The 22,836-nt window shown below is 44.1% G+C and overlaps 1 protein-coding gene across 1 annotated transcript in view; it reads left to right on the plus strand.

Annotated features, from left to right (window-relative positions):
• The window catches only part of LOC118361374 (LIM domain-binding protein 3-like), a 72,033-nt gene that overhangs the window by 41,654 nt on the left and 7,543 nt on the right, over positions 1–22,836 (plus strand). The window contains exons 3-11 of the mRNA XM_052470354.1: positions 2,277–2,349; positions 4,777–4,799; positions 6,004–6,204; positions 8,866–9,032; positions 9,236–9,272; positions 9,885–9,992; positions 18,400–18,513; positions 19,318–19,446; positions 20,390–20,521. Of these exons, the coding sequence (XP_052326314.1) occupies positions 2,277–2,349; positions 4,777–4,799; positions 6,004–6,204; positions 8,866–9,032; positions 9,236–9,272; positions 9,885–9,992; positions 18,400–18,513; positions 19,318–19,446; positions 20,390–20,521 (984 nt within the window). The remainder of the gene's footprint in view (positions 1–2,276; positions 2,350–4,776; positions 4,800–6,003; positions 6,205–8,865; positions 9,033–9,235; positions 9,273–9,884; positions 9,993–18,399; positions 18,514–19,317; positions 19,447–20,389; positions 20,522–22,836) is intronic.

The raw sequence follows: 22,836 nt of genomic DNA on the forward strand, positions 1-22,836 counted from the left end.
CTGTAGCGTAACAAAATGTGGAAAAAGTAAAGTTGTCTGAATACATTCCGAAGGCACTGTATAGCCCAACGAACAACTAAAGTTACATTAATAACTCTAAATTGAGCATATAGGAGTACCTATTTCTTTGTTATCCGCTCAACATATAATAGCCGCATGTGCGCACTCCCTCAAATCGTTTGGAGAAAATATCCTTTCTATTTTATTGAGCTTTGTTCAATTGAATTCTTCATACTATAAAATAATGCCACGGAATTCTAAGCAAATCTTGTCTGCTAAATGAAGTAGTGTAACCCACAGCCATATGGCATAGCAGCATCGGGACCTAATATAAGGACAACGAACTCAGAGTATGCTATTCTGTTCTTCATTTAATAGTCTCCGTTCTCTTCATGTCATGTTTCTTTAGACCTGTCTAAAATAAAGAATGGATTAATTGTGAAGGTGTAGGCTATTATATTACATGGATTTATTAGTCTTTTTAAAATGTAGATGTTCCAATGGTCTGCATCGGTGGCTTGTAGGCTGCGTGTGGAAGCCAGGAGATAGTACCGTGAGACTGGCAGTTATTTGCTTGACATTCCCCCGGCTGACGAGATTTCGTGACCGCAGCCCACAGCCCTAATCAATGCATCGCCATGGAGGACTACTAATTATAATGGAGTGGATGGCACAGAATGAGGAAATAACTATTTCAACTCGGGTACGCTAAGTAACCTTTTACAGAGTGGCATTACAGAATTTGCCGTTCCACATGTGGGAACATTGCTACCGCAACATGTTATCAGCACCTTTACACAGGCGAGGGGGAAAGCACTATTTTAACCCCATGTGTGAACTTGCAATTTCACATGTGAAAGTGACATTTACACGTGTCCACTGGGCCCAGACGTCAATTCAGAGTCTATTCAACATTGGTTCATCATCATTTCATTGAAATGACATGGGGGGGGATTTTTCTAATTCTACCAGTGTGTACACAGTGGGTGGACTTTTCTTACATGTGAAACTGCAAATGTGATTTACACATGTTAATGTTTCCAAATGTGAACGTGCAATTCCACACGTGAAAATCTCACTTTTCTTACGTTTAAAAAAAATATATATGTTATTATTGAATTATTATGTAAGGGAGGAGAGGAATAACCTACTGTTTTTTGGCAAACTCTAAAGTCCTCTGATAATATTAGTCCCGTGCTTTTTGACATCCCTGTGTTTTCTGATGCATCAGAGTTTGACAGGTGTTGCTTGAGAAACAAGAACTGATTTGATAATTTGTTGATGAAAACAAAGCATATATTTCCAATGAATAGCCTTACAAGTATCACTTTTCACAGTGAATCCTTTTTGTTTAGGCCTATATGCTTTGTGCTAATGAATATAAGTTGAACATTGCCAAAGTTTGTTTAAATGTGCAATAAAAAAAAAGTATGTTGCCTGGCCTAGCTGTCGATGTAGGAATTAGATAGAAAAGCATTGACCCCCCCCACACACACTGAGCTACATTTTTTGGAAATGGGAAGTTCACGTTCTCACCTATTAACTCATCTCTCATCTCAAGTGCAAGTCTGTTGTTCAGCAGCTCACATCAGCAGGATGGGGGGGGGGGCATTTTCTTTAGGAGGGACGTCTACTGTAGATCGCTAAAATAATGATCACGATCACACTTCCTCAATATTATATTATGTGGACACCTACACATTGGGCAACCAAGCGCGAGAGTAGCCTTTAATCGTCTAAAAATTGTTGAAATATCTTCAAACCTAGAATAGAACCGTCCAGGCTTCCTTTATAAGACTGACTTGAATGGAGAAAAAAAAGAATGAAGAATTACAGGGAGGCGTTTGGAATAACGAATCCTGTGCGAATTGTCCTCTGGCATAACACATCCTGGGGTAATAATTACATAACCGATATCTCTAGTAATAAGAAAATGGCAGTCTGCGTTCCATCAGGATAAATGCCTAAGCTTTTCTGTGACATAGACAAGAGCACCTCAAGGACAGAACTACATCAACTTAAATGGAAAGAATAAATGCAGTAAAAGTAAGTTTGATGTCTAACAACCAATAGAATGGCAATAAAATGAAAGGCCAAGTTTATACTTCAGGCGTTGGCGGGACTACCTTGGTTGAAATGAAAGCTGTTTCAGTGCAGAACACCTTTTCTGACAGCCACTAATGTGTTATTCATGTGGTAGAATTCCAAGTCACCCTGCTATAATTCTAATATTTTCATTGATCATTGATTTATTGATTTTCATTGTTTTGCTGCAGGTCAAAGCGCCCAGTTCTGCAAAGTGCCATCCCAAGAATCGACTCTCCCATGCAACAGATCCCTCACCAGAAGGTAAGCATGACAGCACCTTCAGAGACATCACACACTCGGCCAGAAGCACTCTGTTCGGTCTCACTCTACCAAAATATTCAGCACAACGAATGCTCAGTTTTCATACTTCCCGAGTTGTAGAATTTCAGTAGCGTGCGCTTATAAAGAGAAGATACACACACACACACACACACACACACACACACACACACACACACACACACACACACACACACACACACACACACACACACACACACACACACTTTTCAGTCACACTCATATGGGATCGAGTGGTTTGAGGACTCTCAGTGAAACCAGTACCTCCTCTCAGGCCAGAGGCATCAGGGGAGAGAGCTCCAGAAAGCTCCATGCAAAGCTCCTCCATTAGGGGTTTAAGGAGCAACAGAGGCAGCACGTCCAGCTCTGGGGTCTGTGAGAACAGCCCTGGACCTTGCTGGTCTGATCTTCTCAGAATTGTACTCTCTCTTTGGGGAGCCATGTGCATGGTGCCTATGTGAAGTCTCTCACTGCCCTCTACTGGTGATATTGGTGATAACGCAGCACCCACCCCTGCCTTCCAAGTATAACTTCATACAACTCTATTTTTGAATTTGATAGAGTACCTTTGGCTTTGTTCTCTCTGACCACCCCTCTATCTGTCTTCCCCCTCATCCACCTCACCCACATCTCTCCCCTCCTGAAGGGTCAAACAACTCAAATCAATGGTGGCCTCTCGGCCTGCAATACCTCTTCCGTGTCACCAGAGGCGTCTGGCGAGACAAACTCCTACTCAGGGTCGCCCACCAAGAGGCAAACGCCAAGCCCCGGGGGCAAGACGACCCCCACAGAGAAGGCGCAGTATAACACCCCTATTGGGCTGTACTCAGCTGAGACCCTGCGAGAGATGGCTCAGCTCCAGGAGAGCCACAGAGGAAAGGCCTCTGCAGCAGGCCTCTCAGTGGGGTATGTAACCAACTGGAACAGGCCAGGGAGCCTGGTAGTAGCAGCAGCAGCCTGGGGTGGCTAGGCCTGTTCAATCCCATAGTGGAGAGGAGGGGGTTGGGGTACAAGCTCTGGGTAGAAGTTGCCTGTAGGCTCAGGTGTAGGATCAGCTAACCCCCCCCACACACACACACAAAACTAATCATAGATCAGTGTCTATGTCTAACTTCAGTCTACTCTTAAGGGGTTCCAGCCTACTCCACCCAGTCCCTGCTACTCTGCCCTCGTGGGACAGAAGGATAGAAAGAGTCTCAGAACATTCAGATTTAGCTGTGTATTCTCATCCTGAGCTGGCCTCCAGACAGCTTGTTGACCCCAGTTGGTCCTAGTGATTCAGGTTTCCCCAGCGGGGAATGTCCAGGAGAGGCACAGTTCTTGTAAAGCCCCCTAGCTCAAGCCTGTGGCCCTCCTCCATGTGATACAAAAGAGCCCACAGGAGATTAGGTGTCCCCTCTGCCGAAATACACGCCGCAACGTCCCAGACGAGCCTTACAGTACGGGTGTATCTGAAGAGATCAACCAAACCATTGCTTTAAACGTGGCCAGGGTGGCTGAAGTGACTCTGCACAGTGAGGATCGTTTTTTTAAGTACGCGTCTGATGTTTCAATGAAATGCTAATAGCGTCACATGGATATGAGAAAGTCCGAGGGGAATCGCTAAGTGCAGTGCTGTATCAGCCTTTGTGGTGAACACGGTGCACTAGCGTTCCTCTAGTGCTAATCTTAACAAGACTTCTCTATAAGATTACTCTGTCACCGTGCCGATGGTTCAGGGCAAGCACCTGTTCTTGTCATCTCTTTAACAGGCCTTGTAATGGCTGGGTTCAGGTTTCTCTCTCTTCTGCTGTGCTAAACATACACTACCCCAATATATATCTGTCTCATCTGGCCCTCTCGCTTCGCCTCTCACTCTCCCCCTTTCTCTCTCTCTTTATCTCGCTTTCTGTCCTCATCTAAAACACACGGAGTACGGAAATATCGCTCTCTCCCCTGTGGCACTCTCTCTCCCACTTTCTCTTTGTCACGTCGTACCATTGCTCTGACATAAGCAGAGTGTGTGTGTGTGTGTGTGTGTGTGTGTGTGTGTGTGTGTGTGTGTGTGTGTGTGTGTGTTATATATTTAAGGAGCCTGCAATGCCATGGCTTTATATCAGTGGCGGACAAGCCTCAGTAATCATAGTCGAGGATGAACGTCAACAAAAGGTGAAAACATCTTTGTCATTGATGACTTTCGCTGTTGCATTGTGTGATTCCCAGTGAACTCGGGGTCAGTCTTCACCCACCTCTTATCTATCCCTCCATTTTCTCCCGTCCTATTCGCTCATCTCTGACACGCGTTGCGGCTTGCATTTCACGCCACACGAGCAGCCTTGTGTAGGTGTACTGTGGAGTGTAATTGTGTCGTTGACCCACTGTCTCTTTCTCTCTTCTCCACTGCCTCAGGTTATTTTCAACACTCCTGCCAAGTTAGTACTTCCTGGTTGTGGTGTTGTAGCGTGTGTCCAAACGATTGTGCGGTTTAGCTGTGTGGTGTGGTGTGATGTCGTTGTTCTTGTGTCAGTCTCTTTGGTGTGAAGTGGATGTGCATTGCCTTGGCTTGTTGTGTAGTGATTCTGCCTTTTGGGATGGATGCGCAGTTCTAGCGTCGGTGTTCGTAATGACCTTTTTCGGCTTGCAATGTAAAGGTCGTCAACGTCCGCCCGAGAACGTCTCATGAATCCTAACCTCGGTCTCGTGAAGAGAAGAGAAGAGGGGAAAAAAAACGTTGCCTTCGAACTCTCACAGACAAGATCCCTTGTTCATTAATAGTGTTTTTGGGATGTATTTTTTTTTATTCGAGAATAACGGTCATTTTCTGACTTAATGCTAAATTCCCCCATAAGCCATCAACCATGTACATATGACATTTAGGTAGAGAGTGTGGAAGTGTGAAGCTTCCCATTTGAAAGATGGCTAATACTATGTAGAGGATTTGCAGATCAGTTTTGAATGTCTGCACGATGCAATGGTTCAATAAATGAGCCTTTACATTTTTGTAACTCGACAGTGCATGCTTATATTAACATCTCCATTTACTCTTTTATCTTGATCAGTTTACTTGTGGGCCAGTTGTATAACACCATCCTGTAGGCTGATGCTGCCACATACCTGGGAGGGTTGACCTGTGTGTCTTGAGGGGAAACCGGTGTGTGTGTGTGTGTGTGTGTGTGTGTGTGTGTGTGTGTGTGTGTGTGTGCGCAGATATGTGAGCTGTGCTGTGCCTGCTCTACTGAGAGATTTACTGTAGAGAGCATGTTTGCTGTGTGACATACAGCGCCTCGATGGCAACTGATCTGCCTTTCTCTCCAAAGCCCCACACTCTTGTAGTAGTCACGTAGCAGATCTCTTGTGCATTAGCCAACTCTTTTGTTTGTGCCACCCATTGTTGTGCCGTGCATGATCATGTTCCACACGACAGTACACACGACAGAGGAGTTGGCTGAAGCACAAACTGATCTGCTAGCAGGCTATGACACTGTTGAACTTTCCATCTCACACAACTTCTCCTTCCACTGCCACCCTCCTCCTTTCCCCTCTTTCCCCCCCGTCTCTTCCCTCCTTCTCCTCTTCACCCTCCCCGTCACAACCCTGCCGCCTTCCTCCGGGACCCTCCACCGCTCTCCACAACAGCAACGAGTACATCCCCAACTTCAACCCCAATGCACTGAAGGACACTGCTCTGTCCACCCACAAGCCCATCGAGGTGAAGGGTCCTGGGGGCAAGGCCACCATCATCCATGCCCAGTACAACACCCCCATTAGCATGTACTCCCAGGACGCCATTATGGACGCCATCGCCGGACAGTCCCAGTCCAAGGGCCACGAGGGCGGGTAAGACCCTCCTTCCTCTGCACTCCCTCTCTCACTCCCTTTCCTTGTCTCCTCCCCCCACCCACTCTTTGTAGCGTTCCTACCCAGCCTGCATGACTTTAATACACTCTTAGAAAAAAAATCTCAAACTTTAAAGGGTTCTTTGGCTGTCCCCCATAGGAAGAACCATTTGAATAACCCTTATTGGTTCCAGGTTAAAAACAAAGTTTTTTCTAAGAGGGTATTACCCCTCCTTTCCTCTCCTCTGCTGGCTGTTGAACTAGTCTGGCACTGCAGCATAGTGTAGCCGTGCTGTGCTGGAGAAACTAAAACCGCAGACCGACTTCACCAGGATGCCTTATCAGGGTCTAATGACCTAGGATGGTTACCATCCTTTTAAAAATGGTTGTACAGTTCTGAATGTCCTAAGTGCCTTCTGTATGTGTCGAGAAGGAGCATACATGCAACACGGATGGTTTGTAACAGGTAGCAGGGAGATCTGTGTGTTCAAAGGTGCTGTTGGTTGTGTGTTGGTGCAGTGCTCAGGTTTTGACTGTTAGTTTTGTGGTTGTCTGACTACTGAATTGTCTGGTGCTGGAAGGGGTTTGGTTTTGTGCGCCAAGGCACAGATGTAGTGTATTTATAAAGGCGTATTCCTTGTTACAAAGGCAGGTCACCTGTTGCGGTATTCAAGTGTATTTGTTAGATTCTTTCCATTCGTTCTCTGAACGTCTCCATGCCGTGCTCACATTCAAGCATGAAACCACCAGGTTAGTCACCAAGCCTTCCCTGATCCATTTACATATCCTCACCCATGATTACCTTTCAAATACTTGGAGATCTCAGTACACACATCATATTCAGCTAGTTACCGTTGCAAAATTGATAATTTCATGAAAGGGACCGTAAGCTCTTGATTTGTATCAGTGTATGTAAATATGTAGACGCACATGCTTCCAGGCAAATTGTTTTGTTTGTATGTGGAGAAAAGTGTCCTTTTTCTGGGTTCTCACTCTGACATCCCCTATGGGATTCATATTTAATCCTCCCTCATGCTGCTCCCCCCGACCCTGCCCTGCCCCACCCCATCCCTGCTGTACAGAGAGGAAGTCCCAGCCGGCTCCCCCTTGGCGTAAGTAGACCGCTCTGTGACAACCTACGGAGCCCAGCCTGTGTGCTGTCTTCATATCCCTCCGCCGCCTCCTCCATGTCCGTTTCCCTCACCACTCTTTGCTTGTTCACCTCGCTCGTCCCAAACCTTCTCTCTGCTAACCCAATACGTCCTCACACTGAATGGAGGGTCTGCTTTTTCTACCCATGGCAATTTTCGACACACGCCACCAATTGGCGTAGTTTGTGGGTTGATGGAAGGACGTCTAGAATTGCCGGATATTGCCTCTGCACCCTTAATCCAATGATGACGTCATAGTTTGATGGAAGTTGATTGCAGAGCAGCTGTTTGTAGAGAACATCACTATATGGTGTGTGGCTCTATATCACTGACTATCTGATTACTAACAAACAATTTTTCATTCAGTTGGAAAATTGTGCTGAAATTGTGCTGTTTTGAAATGTATCGAAAACATCCATCGATTCAGACGTTTTCATGCCATACATTATTAGAGTTTTTAGAAAAGCACAGAGTGAGGTGCAAACCGATATTGCCTAAAGATCAACCACAGAATCATAATTGTGTTATTTGGCAGTTTCTCCATCAATCATTCCCCGCTCCGCTCATTCCTCCATTCTCCATAATGTTCTGCTCATGGTGTTGCAAACCGCTTCTTAGAGGGTGTCCACTCCGGCGCTGGCTACACAGGGATTCTTTATGTTTCAAGGCTCTCTGTCACATAGGTTTTATTGTCTGCTGGGATGTTATCAAAACTCCATTTTCTCTTGAATTGCAAAAAAAAAAAAAAAAAAACTGCATGATTTATATGGATATAAAAAAGGAAATGAACGGAGGAGGGACACATTGAAGTGCCGGCCTCAGCTAGGTGGCCAGAACTATCAGTGCTCAGGGAATGCGCAGCTGACCAGCAATAGTTATGCCATGTACCAGGAGCTATACTGGTTTAATAACGACACTAAACGGAATGTTCTGAGCTCTTTCCTCCTCCTGCTGAAGGTACACCATTTAAAAAAAAAATGATTGTTTGAAATTAAAGTTCTATAATATGCTGTTGAGGAAAGATACCACAGGGTCCAAGCTAGCTAGTAGCTATGCAGCCATAATGCTTCACATGCAAGCTCCTGAAAATAGGAAACTATTAGACATCTCTTTAGCATTCCATCACTGGTTTGTGTGAGCGTACGCTGGGGGATGCTCCTTTTTAGGCGGATGCTCCTTTTTAATGTCCAGTTTTTAAGCCCCTCTCATGCAGCTCCCCTTATGCAACACCAATTTTGGTTTTTACATCACACTATGAAATAGTTATACCCCCTAAATGCCAATTCCCCTAAATGCTCCTTAGTCATCCAAGCAGACCACACAAGTTAGTTATAGTATATGTATAACCTCAGACATGCCCCAATAATAAATCATCACCACCGGGCTGCAGTTTCTGAACACCGTGATCAGAAACCCGAATAACAGACCCCAATCCCTATACGCCCTGATGGCGATGGTGGGGTAGGAATTAGTGCCAGTGTGACGAGCCAGCCCTCTCTCTGTGGTTCCAGTTCACTCCCTGTAAAAGACGCTCAGGTAGACAGTGCCTCCCCAGTGTATCAGGCTGTCATCAAGACTGCAGACAGGGACATGGAGTTGAACGACTGGGCCCGCAGCTCCTCCCAGGTGCAGTCCAAGTCCTTCCGCCTCCTCGCCCACATCACGGGAACGGAGTTCAGTAAGTAGCGCTGTTCTGTTTCATTTAGTTTTAGTCGACCCTTCTTACCCTGCCAAACACTTACTGATGGTTCCTCTTCTGTCTCTCTCTGTCTCTGTCTCTGTCTCTCTGTCTCTGTCTCTCTCTCTCTGTCTCTCTCTCTCTGTCTCTCTCTCTCTGTTTCTCTCTCTCTGTCTCTCTCTCTCTCTCTGTGTCTCCTACAGTGCAAGACCCAGACGTGGAACATCTGAGGAAATCAAGGTAGGCATCTAGCAGCAGCGACCGGTGGCCTAGCAGAAAAGCTGTATTTAGACATTGCTCCAGAACATATGAGCCCTTAGCAGAGTTCCTGCTGTGAGCTAAGGGGTCAAGGGTCACAGGGTCACTCGGCCCTGCTTCAGGCCCCAACTCCACACCCCTTTCTGTGCTGAACTTGAAGGTTAGCATGTGACTCATGTCATTCTGAGCCAACAGTAAGAATAGTCTGAAGTGTATCGATAGTTCCCCTCACACGGATTACAAATAGCCCTCATGATGACCTCACACAAGTTCCCAGCAGTCTGTTAGACTCCTCCAGCTGAAATGACACAGAACGTGTTTAACTTTTTTGTTTTCTCATTAGTAATTTCTCATGCCTGAGCTAATTCATCAGGGACCCTGATACAGTATAGTGCAGGACATCATAGACCCCACCCAGGAGTTGGGTTGATTTGTGTTTGTGAAGAATTTGGGAGCCCCCAGTGCACTCTTACCCTCACAGGACTCAGGCAGGGGAGTGGAGGCCACAGTCCCTAACCCATCTCTAATCCCCCCCTTTTCTCCCTCTCTCTTTCTTCCCCCCCATTTTCCCTTTTGTCTTTCCTCATGCCACAGGGAAAAGTTTGACACAGAATTTAAAGGCCCACGTTTTGCCAAATTGAAAAGTTGGCACAATGGCCTGTCTGCTCAAATCCTTAACGTGCCAGAAAAAACCCTGGTTTAAAAGAAGTGTCAGACCGAATTTAACTGTAGCAATCAGAGAAGGGTAGAGCAGGTGAGTGAGGAGAAGGTCAGCCTAAAGATACTGGAAAGTGAGTTAGTGGAAAGAGGTTTGTTCAATACTTGTTGATCACATGCTGTAATGGAGATTTTAGCCCAATGTCATCTTTCCCGCTTATTCTGGCAATGAAAGTTGATCCTAGTTTTCAAAATTAATTGCAGCTGTATAAAAAGTTGGATTGTATTTCAACATTAAATTATCACTATTTGAGTTTGACATTGTGATATAAGTATGAATAAAAACGATACCACTGTGAACGAAACACATTTTTCCTTTGGTTGCTTTCGTATCATATTTATCAGATTCAGTTTTGATGTAGCAGTTTATAAGCTTTAAATGGAAGTTATAGAGGAAATAGTTGCTTACCTTTAAGGCATAGCAGCATAACACCCTCTTAGAGACCATAAAAAAATTATAGATACAGGTCTAGGATCTTAATTTGATCACTCTTTTGTTGTTGAGAATTTTCCTGCACTGCAGGAAATGCTTCATGATTTAAATAAATGACCTGAAAACACTCAATAACACAGTTATATTAACAGTATTGCACCTTTCATGTAGCCCAATTTTGACCAACTAATAACCTAACCACCAATCAAGCAACATTATGTGGACTAACTGTTCAAATCCTGTTGATGCAGGATGATTTTGCTGTGACAATACTGGTCAAATTGAGATCCTACATCTGTATGATTCATCAAAAACTCTAAATAAAATCAGTTGTTTGTTTAGAATTTCAAAGCCGCTCCCAAGAAACCATTTACATAGAACGTAACAGCGATCTCAAGGTTCCAATTTTGGATCAACAATTCCCCAATATCAACCGAAGTCGTAATTATTCTTAATATGAATCACTCACAGATGAAAGATGGCTTGTTTGTTTCCTTGTCCTCGGGCTCTGGCTCATTTGGAATGTGTGGAGAGCAGCAAACCCTTGCGGCCTATGATAAAGTGAGGAATTAGAGAATTGCCCAGAGAGAGTGAATGGCATGAAGTAAAGTGGACTATTGCAGTGATAATCAGGAGTGCTGCCTGCATTGTGCATTGCACTGACTTTTTAAAACGATTAAAGGATAGGCTCCAGTCTGGCTAATGGCCAGATGGCCACACGATTATGTATGACTTCAATCAGAGGGAACATTATTGGATTATATGTAGACTATGAGTTTCCTTTGACTTCAATGGGAGAAGTTCATCCATTTTCTGTTACATTTCATCATTGGTATTGAACGTTTTGAATAGTAATTTCTGTCTCAACTACCAAGGGTAGAGGCACTTCACTATTCAAGCAGGTCTTTTGTAAATTGAAGTTGGTGTGAAGGCTTGATTTTCACAGAAGCCCCCAACAAAGGTCAAGGCCTTGTGCCTCAAGTACTTTGGCCTTTGAGATGTTTGACCTAGACAAGACAGAGATATTTTATATAATGTAAATGGCTTTGGGATATCTAATAACCAAGCTACATTGCCTCATAGAGAGCAGTGGTGGAAAAAGTATCCAAATGTAAAAGTAAAGATATCTTTATACAAAATGACTCAAGTGACAGTCGCTCAGTAAAAATTATTCTTGAGTAAAAGTCAAAAAAGTATTTTGGTTTGAAATATACTTAAGTATCAACAGTAAATGGAATTGCTAAAACATACCGTAATTGCTGGACTATTAAGCGCACCTGAATATAAACCGCACCCACTGAATTATTAAAAAAGATGTATTTTGTACATAAATAAGCCGCACATGTCTATAAGCCGCAGGTGCCTACCGGTACATTGAAACAAATGAACTTTACACAGCCTCTAAACGAAACACGGCTTGTAAACAAAAATAAATAGGCTTTAACGAAACACGGCTTGTAACTAAAATGAAAACAGTAGCCTACCAAGAAAGTCATTGGTCACTATCTTCCTCCTCCTGTGCAGCAGTCCAGCCTTTCGAAACCCGTTGATGATAGTGGATTTTTTGACAATGCTCCACGCTGTCAGGACCCACTGGCAGACTTGACCATAAGATGCTCTTCGCCTGCGGCCCGTTTTAGTGAAGGATTTCACCCCACTTGTCAACCAAGCCTCCCACTGAACAAGGAGTGCCACCTTAAATGCACGATTTACACTGATGTCGAGTGGCTGCAAATACTTTGGGCCATCTGCTTTTCTTCCCACTGAAAGCTTTTGTTGTCTTTCTGCACTGAGTCAGTTCCTCACGCTGCTGTTTCCAACGTCTTATCATCGACTCATTAAGGCCAAGCTCCCGTGCAGCAGCTCTATTTCCTTTTCCAACAGCCAGATCGATCGCCTTCAACTTGAAAGCTGCATCATATGCATTTCTCCGTGTCTTTGCCATGATGAGGGTGACAAAATTACTACCGCAATCAGAATGATGGGAAGTTTGAGCGCGCTCAATTTTCATCACATTATGTGACGGTGCTCAGTTTTTTGGCGGCATGAATCTTGTGAAAGCGGGAAAAATCCATAAATTAGCCGCGTCATTGTATAAACCGCGAGGTTCAAAGTGTGGGAATAAAGTAGCGATTTATAGTCCGGAAATTACGGTACTTATGCAAACTAGACGGCACAATGTTTATATATTTTTTATTTACGTAGTACTTAAGGAAAAATACTTTAAAGTACTTCTTAAGTCGTTTTTTGGGGGGCACATTCCAATACTCAGACATTAATTTACAAATGAAGCACCTGTGTTTAGGTAGTCCGCCAGATCAGAGGCAAAAGGGATGACCAGGGATGTTCTCTTGATAAGTAGGTGAATTTGACTATTTTCCTGTCAAAATGTAATGAGTGTGTTTGGGTGTTAGGGAAAATGTATGGAGTAAAAAGTACATTTGTTTTCTTTAGGAATGTAGTGAAGTAAAAAAAAAAAAGAACTACTTAATTAAGTTGTACTTTAAAGTATGTTTACTTAAATACTTTACACCGCTGGTAGTGTGATAAGATATTTATGACAAATAACATCGTTCAATCACTTTGAGATTGTATTCCGAAAAGTTCTTTAGAAAGACTGTAGAAATAAACCAAGCTAATTTTCATATTACCCACAGAAAGATGAACTGACCTGCTTCATTGGTACACCATTTAGAAAACAAGGCTTTGATCTTCTCCACACCTGCCATTTAGTCTGTTACACAGAGCGATGACTGTGTTATTACTGTGCTCAGCCATCATTCGCTCTCATATAATCATGCCATCAATTGTGAGATTCCCTAAACAGAGGTCAATATTATGTTGATTGTCTGTTATTACATAGAAAGCAGTATTATGTCAATGGTCTGTCCATTTAGGCCTTATCGAGGCAAGAGTCTCTAGCTGCTACTATAGGATAGGTCAGATGTGGCTGAAGGAACCATCATATCAGGAGGGAAGTACAGCCTTCAGACAACACCCTGTTGGGCGTCGTCCCGTCCTCCCGCGTAAGAGAGGAGAACAGGAAGTCAAATATGTGAGTAGTGAGATTTGACTAGGCCATGTTTGAAGGCGTTGAAAGCCCTTTGAAAGGTAACTCTGCTTGTTTGGTTGGCACATAGGGGAGCTGCTGTTACTTAGCTCTGCTGTGGGCTGATGAATGGATTATTTAATGCCCGTCTGTAACTGTTAGAAACCTCTGCTAACTGCCCTTCCTCCTCACCTCACCTCCCCTGAGAGAGATTTCCACCTGCATGCAATGCATGCTCAGGGAGACAGTGTGTTTGCACTGGAGTGCCTCTGGGTGGCTGACCCCCTCTCGCCCTGCATCGCTCCTCCTCTTCATCCTCCTATATCATACACCGGCCTCAGTCTCCGTCCCCAAAACAAAATCTCATTTTCCACTTCAGTTCCACTGAGTATTCTAGGCCTGTACCTGACTCCCTCTCTTAATTTCCATCACAGATTTGAGAACTGACACACCAAACATTCCTAAACATCAGGACAGGCGTCATTGCTTCACATCAAATTTTGGCACGTCACTACATGGCTATCCTACTCTCTCATCCCACCCTCACCGCCAAATTAGTGGAAGGCCATTCGGTGTGTGTGCTCAGTTCCCATGTGTTTTTTTTTTTTTTTTTGCAGTTGGTGACTTCTAGGGCCCATTTTAGGGGCCAAGTGCCCATGTGACTTCCCATCTTCTTATCGTCATGTTTAGAAAATGATATTGTTTTCGAAAGCGTCAAGGACCGTAGAGGTTGTTTCGATATTATAGATAAGCTTGTGACGGTCGGCGATGCGAAGTTGTATTGTAGGTTTAATCCATGGGACTAATCACAGTGCGGTCCGTCAAGAAGGTAGAGTTGATTCGGGCCTATGTACCATTCGAGAATCATGTAAAGGGTACAGAAGGTGAGGGGGTACTTGTTGACAGCTACAGTATGTGTTTGTGTCAGTCTTCATGTTGTGTGTCTGACTCATTGCGCTCCCTTGTCTTAGAGTCTTGCCTGTAGCACCTGTTAGTCAGTGTTTTCCTCATCTACTACAGCTCTGCAGTAAGCCATCCCCCTCCCTCAACCTCAAGCCCCACTCGCAAATCCTAAACCTCTATGGTTAGAGCTCACTGCTGCTTTGAAGTAGCTGAACGTGGTAATATACATACCTGTTTGTGGTACTAGACCCATTTCCCCCTAACTTGACTAGCTGTAATCTCAGTTATCGTCCTCCTAAATTGCCTGTAAGTGCATGGACTGGTCTCTCAATCGCCTGCCCTTGTCAATGCAAACACATGCCAGTGTTTACCTGCCTAACCAGGAGTGGTCTTTGGGTCGCAGGAGAAGGTTGCCTGCCCATGGCGCTGCCTTACTAACCCAGCTGCTTTAGCGGGAGCAGTAACAATGTCCCTATGTTGACAGTTGTGCCAAGCAGACGTTACCAGCTATAGATTTGTTGCTCTTCAAAACTCTCCTTTTCCTTTCCACAGTGGAGGAGAAATGGCTTTAGTATACATATTAAGTCGTTCAAATTCCTAGCTGTTTATAGGTAATGGGCAGATGAAAGAGTGGTGCATGTATGTTATCAACTATCTTTAACATCTCTCCGTCAGGTGTGGCCTCTTTCTTCTTCTCTCTTCTTCTCTCTTCTTTCCCCCTTCCCCTTATGTTGTTAATCGGAGGTAACAGATTTTGAATTCAGCCTTCAAAGCACAATATCCTTCCTATGCCCCTAACTTGGAACACATTCCCTCAATACATCTGGAAATACATCACAGCAATTCTGTCAATGCAATCTATTGATACGGCGTGGAGAGGGTTATTGTGTTTTTTGAAGGCCAGTGTCCTCTGTGTGTACCAAGTGAGCTGCACAGAATGTCTGTTTCTATAAACCACTTGTTGTGAGGGAAGTCTGTCTGTGCCTATGTGTGTGTCTGTGTACATGGCTGTCTGAGTTCAAATAGAGATCCAGTAGTATTGAAGTTAGATGTCTGTACCTATGCCAGATAGGCTTATACCCCACACCAGGGGTCCACAATTACATTCAGCCGTGGGCTGATTTTGAACATCAGTAGGTATAAATCATTTGTAAACTGTAAATTGACTACAAGAATCCCAAACAGATATAATATTTGACAAAAAAAAGTATAATTTCCAACCTTGATTAAATTGGGATACGATGACATGCTTCTTTTTTTTTTTTTTTTTTTTTGAATTTGAATTTTACCCCCTTTTTTTCTCCCCAATTTCGTGGTATCCAATTGTTAGTAGCTACTATCTTGTCTCATCACTACCAAGGTTGAAAGTCATGCGTCCTCCGATACACAACCCAACCAAGCCGCACTGCTTCTTAACACAGCGCGCATCCAACCCGGAAGCCAGCCGCACCAATGTGTCGGAGGAAACAACGTGCACCTGGCAACCTTGGTTAGCGTGCACTGCGCCCGGGCTGCCACAGGAGTCGCTGGTGCGCGATGAGACAAGGATTTCCCTACCGGCCAAGCCCTCCCTAACCCGGATGACACTATGCCAATTGTGCGTCGCCCCACAGACTTCCCGGTTACGACAGAGAATGGGCGCGAACCCAGAGTCTCTGGTGGCACAGCTGCACCACCCGGGAGGCCCCTTGCTTCTCTATTTTTGTGTGGGAATGCTTCGGACAGATTTACTAAATTAAAATCCCTTTGAGCTCATTTTTTTGTGATTTTACAATTTGGGGGAACATATTTCCTAAATTAAAATCACATTGAGCTCAATTACTGGTGATTTTAGTATTTTATTAAAGGTCCATTGCAGCCATTTTTATCTCAATATCAAATCATTTCTGTGTAAAAATGTTCGTTGATTGTTTTCAATTAAAATGTTCAAAAATGAACAAAAATAGCTTCTTAGCAAAGAGCTCTTTCTCAAGCAAGAATTTAGCTAGGACTGTCTGGGAGTGGTCTGAGTGGGAGGGGAAAACTAGCTAGCTGTCATTGGCAGAGCGCTTTGGAACTTTCTTTTTTTATTGGTCTATTTACTAATTTACTGCCTGATGACGTCACCAGGCAGGCCAAAACTCCATCCCACCACAACAGGCTGAAATTTCAGGTGGTCTTTTCAAACTGCTCTTATACTAAAAGGGCAGTATTATTTCAACCTCGTTGTATGGGAATTATATTTAAAACGCAGATAAATCATGTTTTTGACTGCAAGGGGCCTTTAAAAAAATGCTTTTTTTGTTTGTTTTTTGCTCAGAAAACTTGGGGGAGCCAAATAACATCACCCCTGGGCCGAATTTGGCCCGCGAGACCCCTATTGGGGAACCCTGCCCTACACTCCCATCAGATAAAAGTGACTTTGTAGCGGTCTCTCTAGATGAAAGCAGTTAACGCTACAAAACTTTGTTGTTGAAAACTTGGTTGGTTGGATTCAGAAATAATAGTGTCTTTAGTATCTGTGTGACTGTGGCCTGTCCTGTCCTTGTACCCAGCCTCCGTCTCCCCTGCCGACACACCAACATTCCACTCCGCACTCCACACATCTAGCCGTGAGACACACCATAGAAAGACATACTACAACCACAACCTAGGAGCACTTGCTAACCTCACGGGTTCACCAAAGAAAGTGATGAAGGGTTAAATGACCACCTGAGACCACTGTCTACCTGACCTCTCTCTGTGCCATACCACCTCCCTGACATATGGCATTCCAACTATCCCTTCTATACCTGCTTGTAAATCTCAAAAGGGAAGAATGGGGGGGTCAGAGAGATGTCCAGGAGAAGAGGTCAGGGTGCTGGAAGTGAGTAGGGGTCAGCCATCGGTCTACCACCATCAGGCCTGTTGCTGCTAGATGCCTGGCATCCTCTGTCTGTCCTCCAGCCTGGGCAGCTCCCCCTGGGCATTGCATTCATTCCGTTCTCCCCAGTCCGGAGTGGGGCAACCTCAACGCCACCTTCTCCCTCAGTCATTCACTCAATGTTTTGGTCTCATGTCCAAGTCGGCTGTGTTTTAAATGTCAACATCTGTTAGTTTTTACTTAGGTTTAAAAGTCAATTCACAAATGTTCTGTAGTGTGTCCACTCATTGATTATGCCATGCTGACTGAGTGTTCACATTTTTCTCTCCTTTTTTTTTTGCTTTTTCTGTTGTATACTCTGTTTAATCCTTTCCCCAGCAGGGTTTACGGCTGAAACTCTCCCGACACCTTAGATTGTCTCTGATTATATTATATTAGTATGATATTCTGTACCGTTACAAATCACTGTTTAATGCACATGTGTTAGTAAAGTAAAGACGAAGTACATATCAAGCAATATAGCCTGCTTCATCCCAGTGAGATGGTACCCTCTGTAAACCCTCTCTCTCTCTGGCCTCGGACATGATTGATGAAGCTCTCTTGTCTTGACACGGTTATTTAATCATTCCCCGTTATGCACAATCTATTCGTGCAGTAGCAGCTAGGCAGCTTTCCATGATACAACCAGATATTTCCCCACTCGCCCCCACTGCCAGTCTCTATACGTTCTCCAGTGACTCACCCAAAACCAATAGTGCAAATGTCCATTTTATCTTATGAGCAGATTGCTTTCTTTTTCTGTGTGGTTTTTATTTCCTGCATAGGGGTTTTTGCTCACCTCGAGCTCCAACTCCTTATATTGAAAGATAAGACTCGTAAATAATTGTAATTGATTTATTTTTCTATGCTTTTTCAATTTGTTCCTGGATGGACATCCTTGCGTTGGGCTGAGCAATATCAAGGCTTTTGGTTTTGCGTGTGATTGAGGCCATATACCTTTACAGGTCTATTTGTGCTGACATTAACTCTCTAATTCATATACACCTAGCCCTACGTGGGCTGTTTGTATATATGATTTTCGGCCTCAGACTGCTGACAGTTTTCTCTCAATGCTACCTAACCTCTTATGCAGTAGCCCTTTTGAGCATGCTCCAATCTCTATCAGCCCCGCACCTGTCGCTCTGCCCGCTAGCGCTGCTTTGCCCAATCAGGTGGCTTCACCTGCTGCTTCGCAGTCTCCAGAGCCCGCCCCCGTAGCCCCTGAACCCACCCCTGAGAGGTAATGCTGTGTGGGTTGAAAGTTTGTCTGTGGTGGTTTTATTGTCCTCCGCCAACTGAGTGATCTTCCTTGTCTTTGGCATGTCCCTATATTTGTGTGTTTCATTGAGAGTGACTGTATTGTTCTGATGTTGTCTCACTTTTTCGGTTTCGACTATTTCTATGTGATTGATTGAACATTTATTGAAATGTGTTTTTATGTTCCAATTAGACTTGGAAAACATTGATTGTACTCCATGAGTGGTTAGGTGAAAGGTTTCATGAGCAGTATGCATTTATGGCTTTGGGTTTAGTACATTCACAGGGGAGAGTGTCCAAGGTAAGTCAAACGGTCTGATGATGCTGTGATCATCTGGACTGCGTGGAAACTGTGAGGAGAGAGACACCGGGAAGACCTGCCATGTCTGTGAGCGGTGTGAGAACAGAGAGCCTCAAGGCAGTGGAGTACTGTAGTCATGCAGAGCATGTCTGCCAAACCCATCATCCTTTAACCCTTAACGTCCTCATCGTCATAACGATCCATCCATCTTAAACCTGTTTTTTTTATTAGACCAGCCTTAATACAATATAACAATGACCTGGGGCTGCGCAAGCTGTTGCTTTTATGGTTGGTCATTATTGCTGCCCCCCCCCCCCACATAGGAAGCAGACAGTTCTGTCAAATCTAGAGAGAGTTTGCAGGGTGAACACAGTCAATATGTCACACAAAGAATTCCCCAAAATTCCCTTTCATAGTTTCCCCCAGAGCCCGACTTCCCTCTCTTGATCCTTCCTGGCTGTTTTAACTCTACTCTGTCCTCTGCAGCGAGCAGCCACCCCCAGCCACCCAGACACAGCCAGTGGCCCCTGAGGCCCCTGCAGTCCCCTCTGGGGCACCTCGCCACCTGACGCATGCAGCCTCCCATATCTCGTCTGCTTTGATTACCCAGTCTAGGTACAGTTGTCACTCAATCACTCCCCCTGTCACAGTTTCTACCTTTTTATGTCAGTCAGGAGCTAGGCCAATGTGTTGTGTGGATTTGGTTGAGATAGGAGGGGCAGAAGCAGGTACAGATGCTAGTACATATTTGCTATTTTATGGGGTGCCAGAGAAGAGTTTTGTGATGAATATGGATTGGGTTGGGAGAACTTTATTTTCTGATGCTGTAATAGTGGATGTAAGAGTATACAGGGTGTCAAACGGGATTTATTTGGATTGTCCACAATAGATGATCTATAGATGCTCAAACTATTAGCAAACTACCAACTGCAAGTCAGTTTATATGCAACAGCTTGCTAGGGTTGGCGTATAACGCTCTTCGACATAATCACATGAGCCAGATATTGCATCTTGGTGAAATACCCCAGATCACCCCATTGGACCTTGCACCTTCAATGGCGATGCCTGAGATCATTTTCTTGGACTTCTGGATTAGGATTTTGGACCATCGAGAGGCATGGTGTCTATACTACTTTATTGGACCCTCCGAAAACTATTTTGGACCATCACAGCAGATGAAATGAATTTCCATGTAAATGGACAATAAAGTATATCATATTGTATCCATGAATGGTGGTTTGTCAGTAGGATCAAAAATCACGTGAAAAAAATAGGGTCCCATCTACTTGCAGGGTACCATGAAAGGCCATACGTATTGAGATTGGGCAGATAGGATAGTTTTTGCTAGAGGACAATTTGTTGACAGTTAGTTGAACATATATAAAACATCTACTAAGGACTATCCAACTAAAGTGTTACCCTCTATTTTGCATTACAGTGTAGTATTTCAGAGGGTTTAAGATGGCATAAGAAATTCTAAGTTCTCATTGTGTATGTGGAGGAAATTGGAGTGAGCCCTAAACCGTCTCTCAGACCCCTCTTGTTGGCTCTCGTTAAGAAACAAGGTTTATAAGCAAGGGCCACCGCCCACCTCTGCGCTGGAGGCTCTGTCAATCACCCCAGTGTTCCGAAGCAGCACTTTGCCCAAACGAAAGCGCACCCTGCCCTCTGGGAAACCCAAGCACCTGAGGTACACACACACCTGGACAGACTGACACAGTGACAGAGAGACTGACCACGTCACAGACGGTGGTGTGCAGAGTTGCTTCGGTACGTGGGATAGGGGACAGGAGGGTAATAAAAAACGAATTTTAGGACACTAGCCGGATCAAAGGAGCAAGGCCATGACTGCAGCGTTGCTTCATTCGGATTGGCCGTGTTTCATAAGACTATCGGATTATTTTACATCTGTCGCAGCATGAAAAGTGGTGCAAAATGAACTGCGACAGACCCAATTGGATACTTGCTATTTTATGGGACTGCAATAGGTCGGTGCAACTTTTTTGCTTGCCTGCACTGGGTCCAACTTCTCTCCAAAAGCTCTTTGCATTAGCTCTCTCCATTACAGCTGAATGGATAGGAAAACGTCCATGAGGCTTGATGTGCAGACGGTACACTGCAGATTGTCTCAAGGGACAAGCGGAGGAATGTAAGCTCATGTGGGGGTTTGGCAGCATTTGCTAAGTTTTTGTTTGACTAATTTGCACCTCTTTCTCCACAATGTCAATATTCCCTTCACAATTATTAATGGTTAGATATGTTTGACCCCAATATAAAAAAAAAAATCCCATTTTAATGCTGAATGTGGCTAACATCACTCTGAAGTTGACTTTTTTTTTTACATTCCATCTCTCATCTAGAATTTGCAGGTCACCCTGTTTCTTCCATTTAACACACGCACAAAATTCCCACAGGCCCGTTCAAGTCTGGACCTTTGCATGTCATAGTAAGGAACAGCCTACTCTCAGAGTTGGTATTAATGGGCTCTCTTCAACCTGCGACGGCCACATAGTTAGTGATATGAGAGTAGTTCACTTGGTAGTGCACATAGTAGTCCAGTTAGTGATTGTACCACCTTGTGTGATGGCGGTAGCTCCTCTATCCCACGCTCTCCCATGCTCACTCTGCACGTCACTGCTCAACTGCATGCTCACACACTGGCTTGACTAATTATCATCTGGGGGAGGGGGGTTGTTTGTCATAGAACAGCAGAAGGGTGAAGCACTTGGATGTCGATCACAATCATTTGTATCCTGCAAATCAGTGATGTACTATATCGTTATCTATGGCTGTGATGCACCATTCAAGTCAACTACTGAATGGCTAACTAGTGGCTACAGGCTATTAGCAGCTGTTGATCGATGTGATGCTTCATAGTGCAGTAGCTGGAAGGGTCATATTATGTGCTCTAGAATGCTATAGAATTCGGTACACAAATTGAACACAATTTCAAAATGTGACACTTATCACAAAAGATGACTATTTTCTGTGCTTGTAGAATACCCTCTGATTTGTCAGTGTCTAGTGGGGATGTTATGAAATGACCTTCATTGTTTTGCTTTGCATAACAAGGGGGTTTATGGTACGTATGACTCAATGATCCCCAAGTTTGTTTGGTTCAGCCAACCATTGTAGAGGGTCCATTTTTTTGTTTTGTATCAACAGCTGTGTTTAAATAACGAAGGAAATCAAATCTAACCTTTAATATAATAGTGGTATTTTATAGAGATCTCCTGGAGCCAGTGTGGTTACCACAGTTGCTTGAAACTGTGAAGGCTATATCGACTCATGATGTGCAGTGAAGGGTGGTTTGAAGTGAATTCATCTCGCCAGCATGTTAGTGTGTTTTTGAGACGTGGTCCTGTGGCCCACTTGAACGTTTCCTAATAATTCCTAATAGTTTCCTAATAATTGTGTCATTGTTTTCTTTTCAATGTGGATTGGATGTGTTAACTGATGTTACCAGGAGTGTTGGCCTGTGCAGTGGAGCCAGGTGTGTGTGTGTGTGTGTGTGTGTGTGTGTGTGTGTGTGTGTGTGTGTGTGTGTGTGTGTGTGTGTGTGTGTGTGTGTGTGTGTGTGTGTGTGTGTGTGTGTGTGTGTGTGTGTGTGTGGTATCAATATAGTTTCCTTGATTGATGGGGATAAATAGAGATCTGGTGTATAGGAGCTTAGGTGTGTATCAATTTGGTTTGGCAGTGTTAGGATCATGGTTTTCAGAACCAGTTTAATTTTCTCTCTAGGATAAATATTTTTGTTCCTTTGTGTGTGTGAATGTGTGCTCTCACAAAGGTATTGCTATGAAACCAAGTTCACCTATACTTCAAAGAGACTGATTGTGTGCTGCCCTTTGTTTCAAAAGCTACACAGCTGACTCTGTGGTCAAACTAGGCTGACTGACTAGCAGTTAGAAAGGAACTGCTGTGATCTGATAATGTTACAATATGTGAGAAATCCGATGACTCTTGCTTTCCTTCAGTAAACAGTGGAGAAAAGTTACATCTGCA

The sequence above is a fragment of the Oncorhynchus keta genome, chromosome 2 (assembly GCF_023373465.1).
Source record: "Oncorhynchus keta strain PuntledgeMale-10-30-2019 chromosome 2, Oket_V2, whole genome shotgun sequence".
NCBI classification, from domain to species: domain Eukaryota; kingdom Metazoa; phylum Chordata; class Actinopteri; order Salmoniformes; family Salmonidae; genus Oncorhynchus; species Oncorhynchus keta.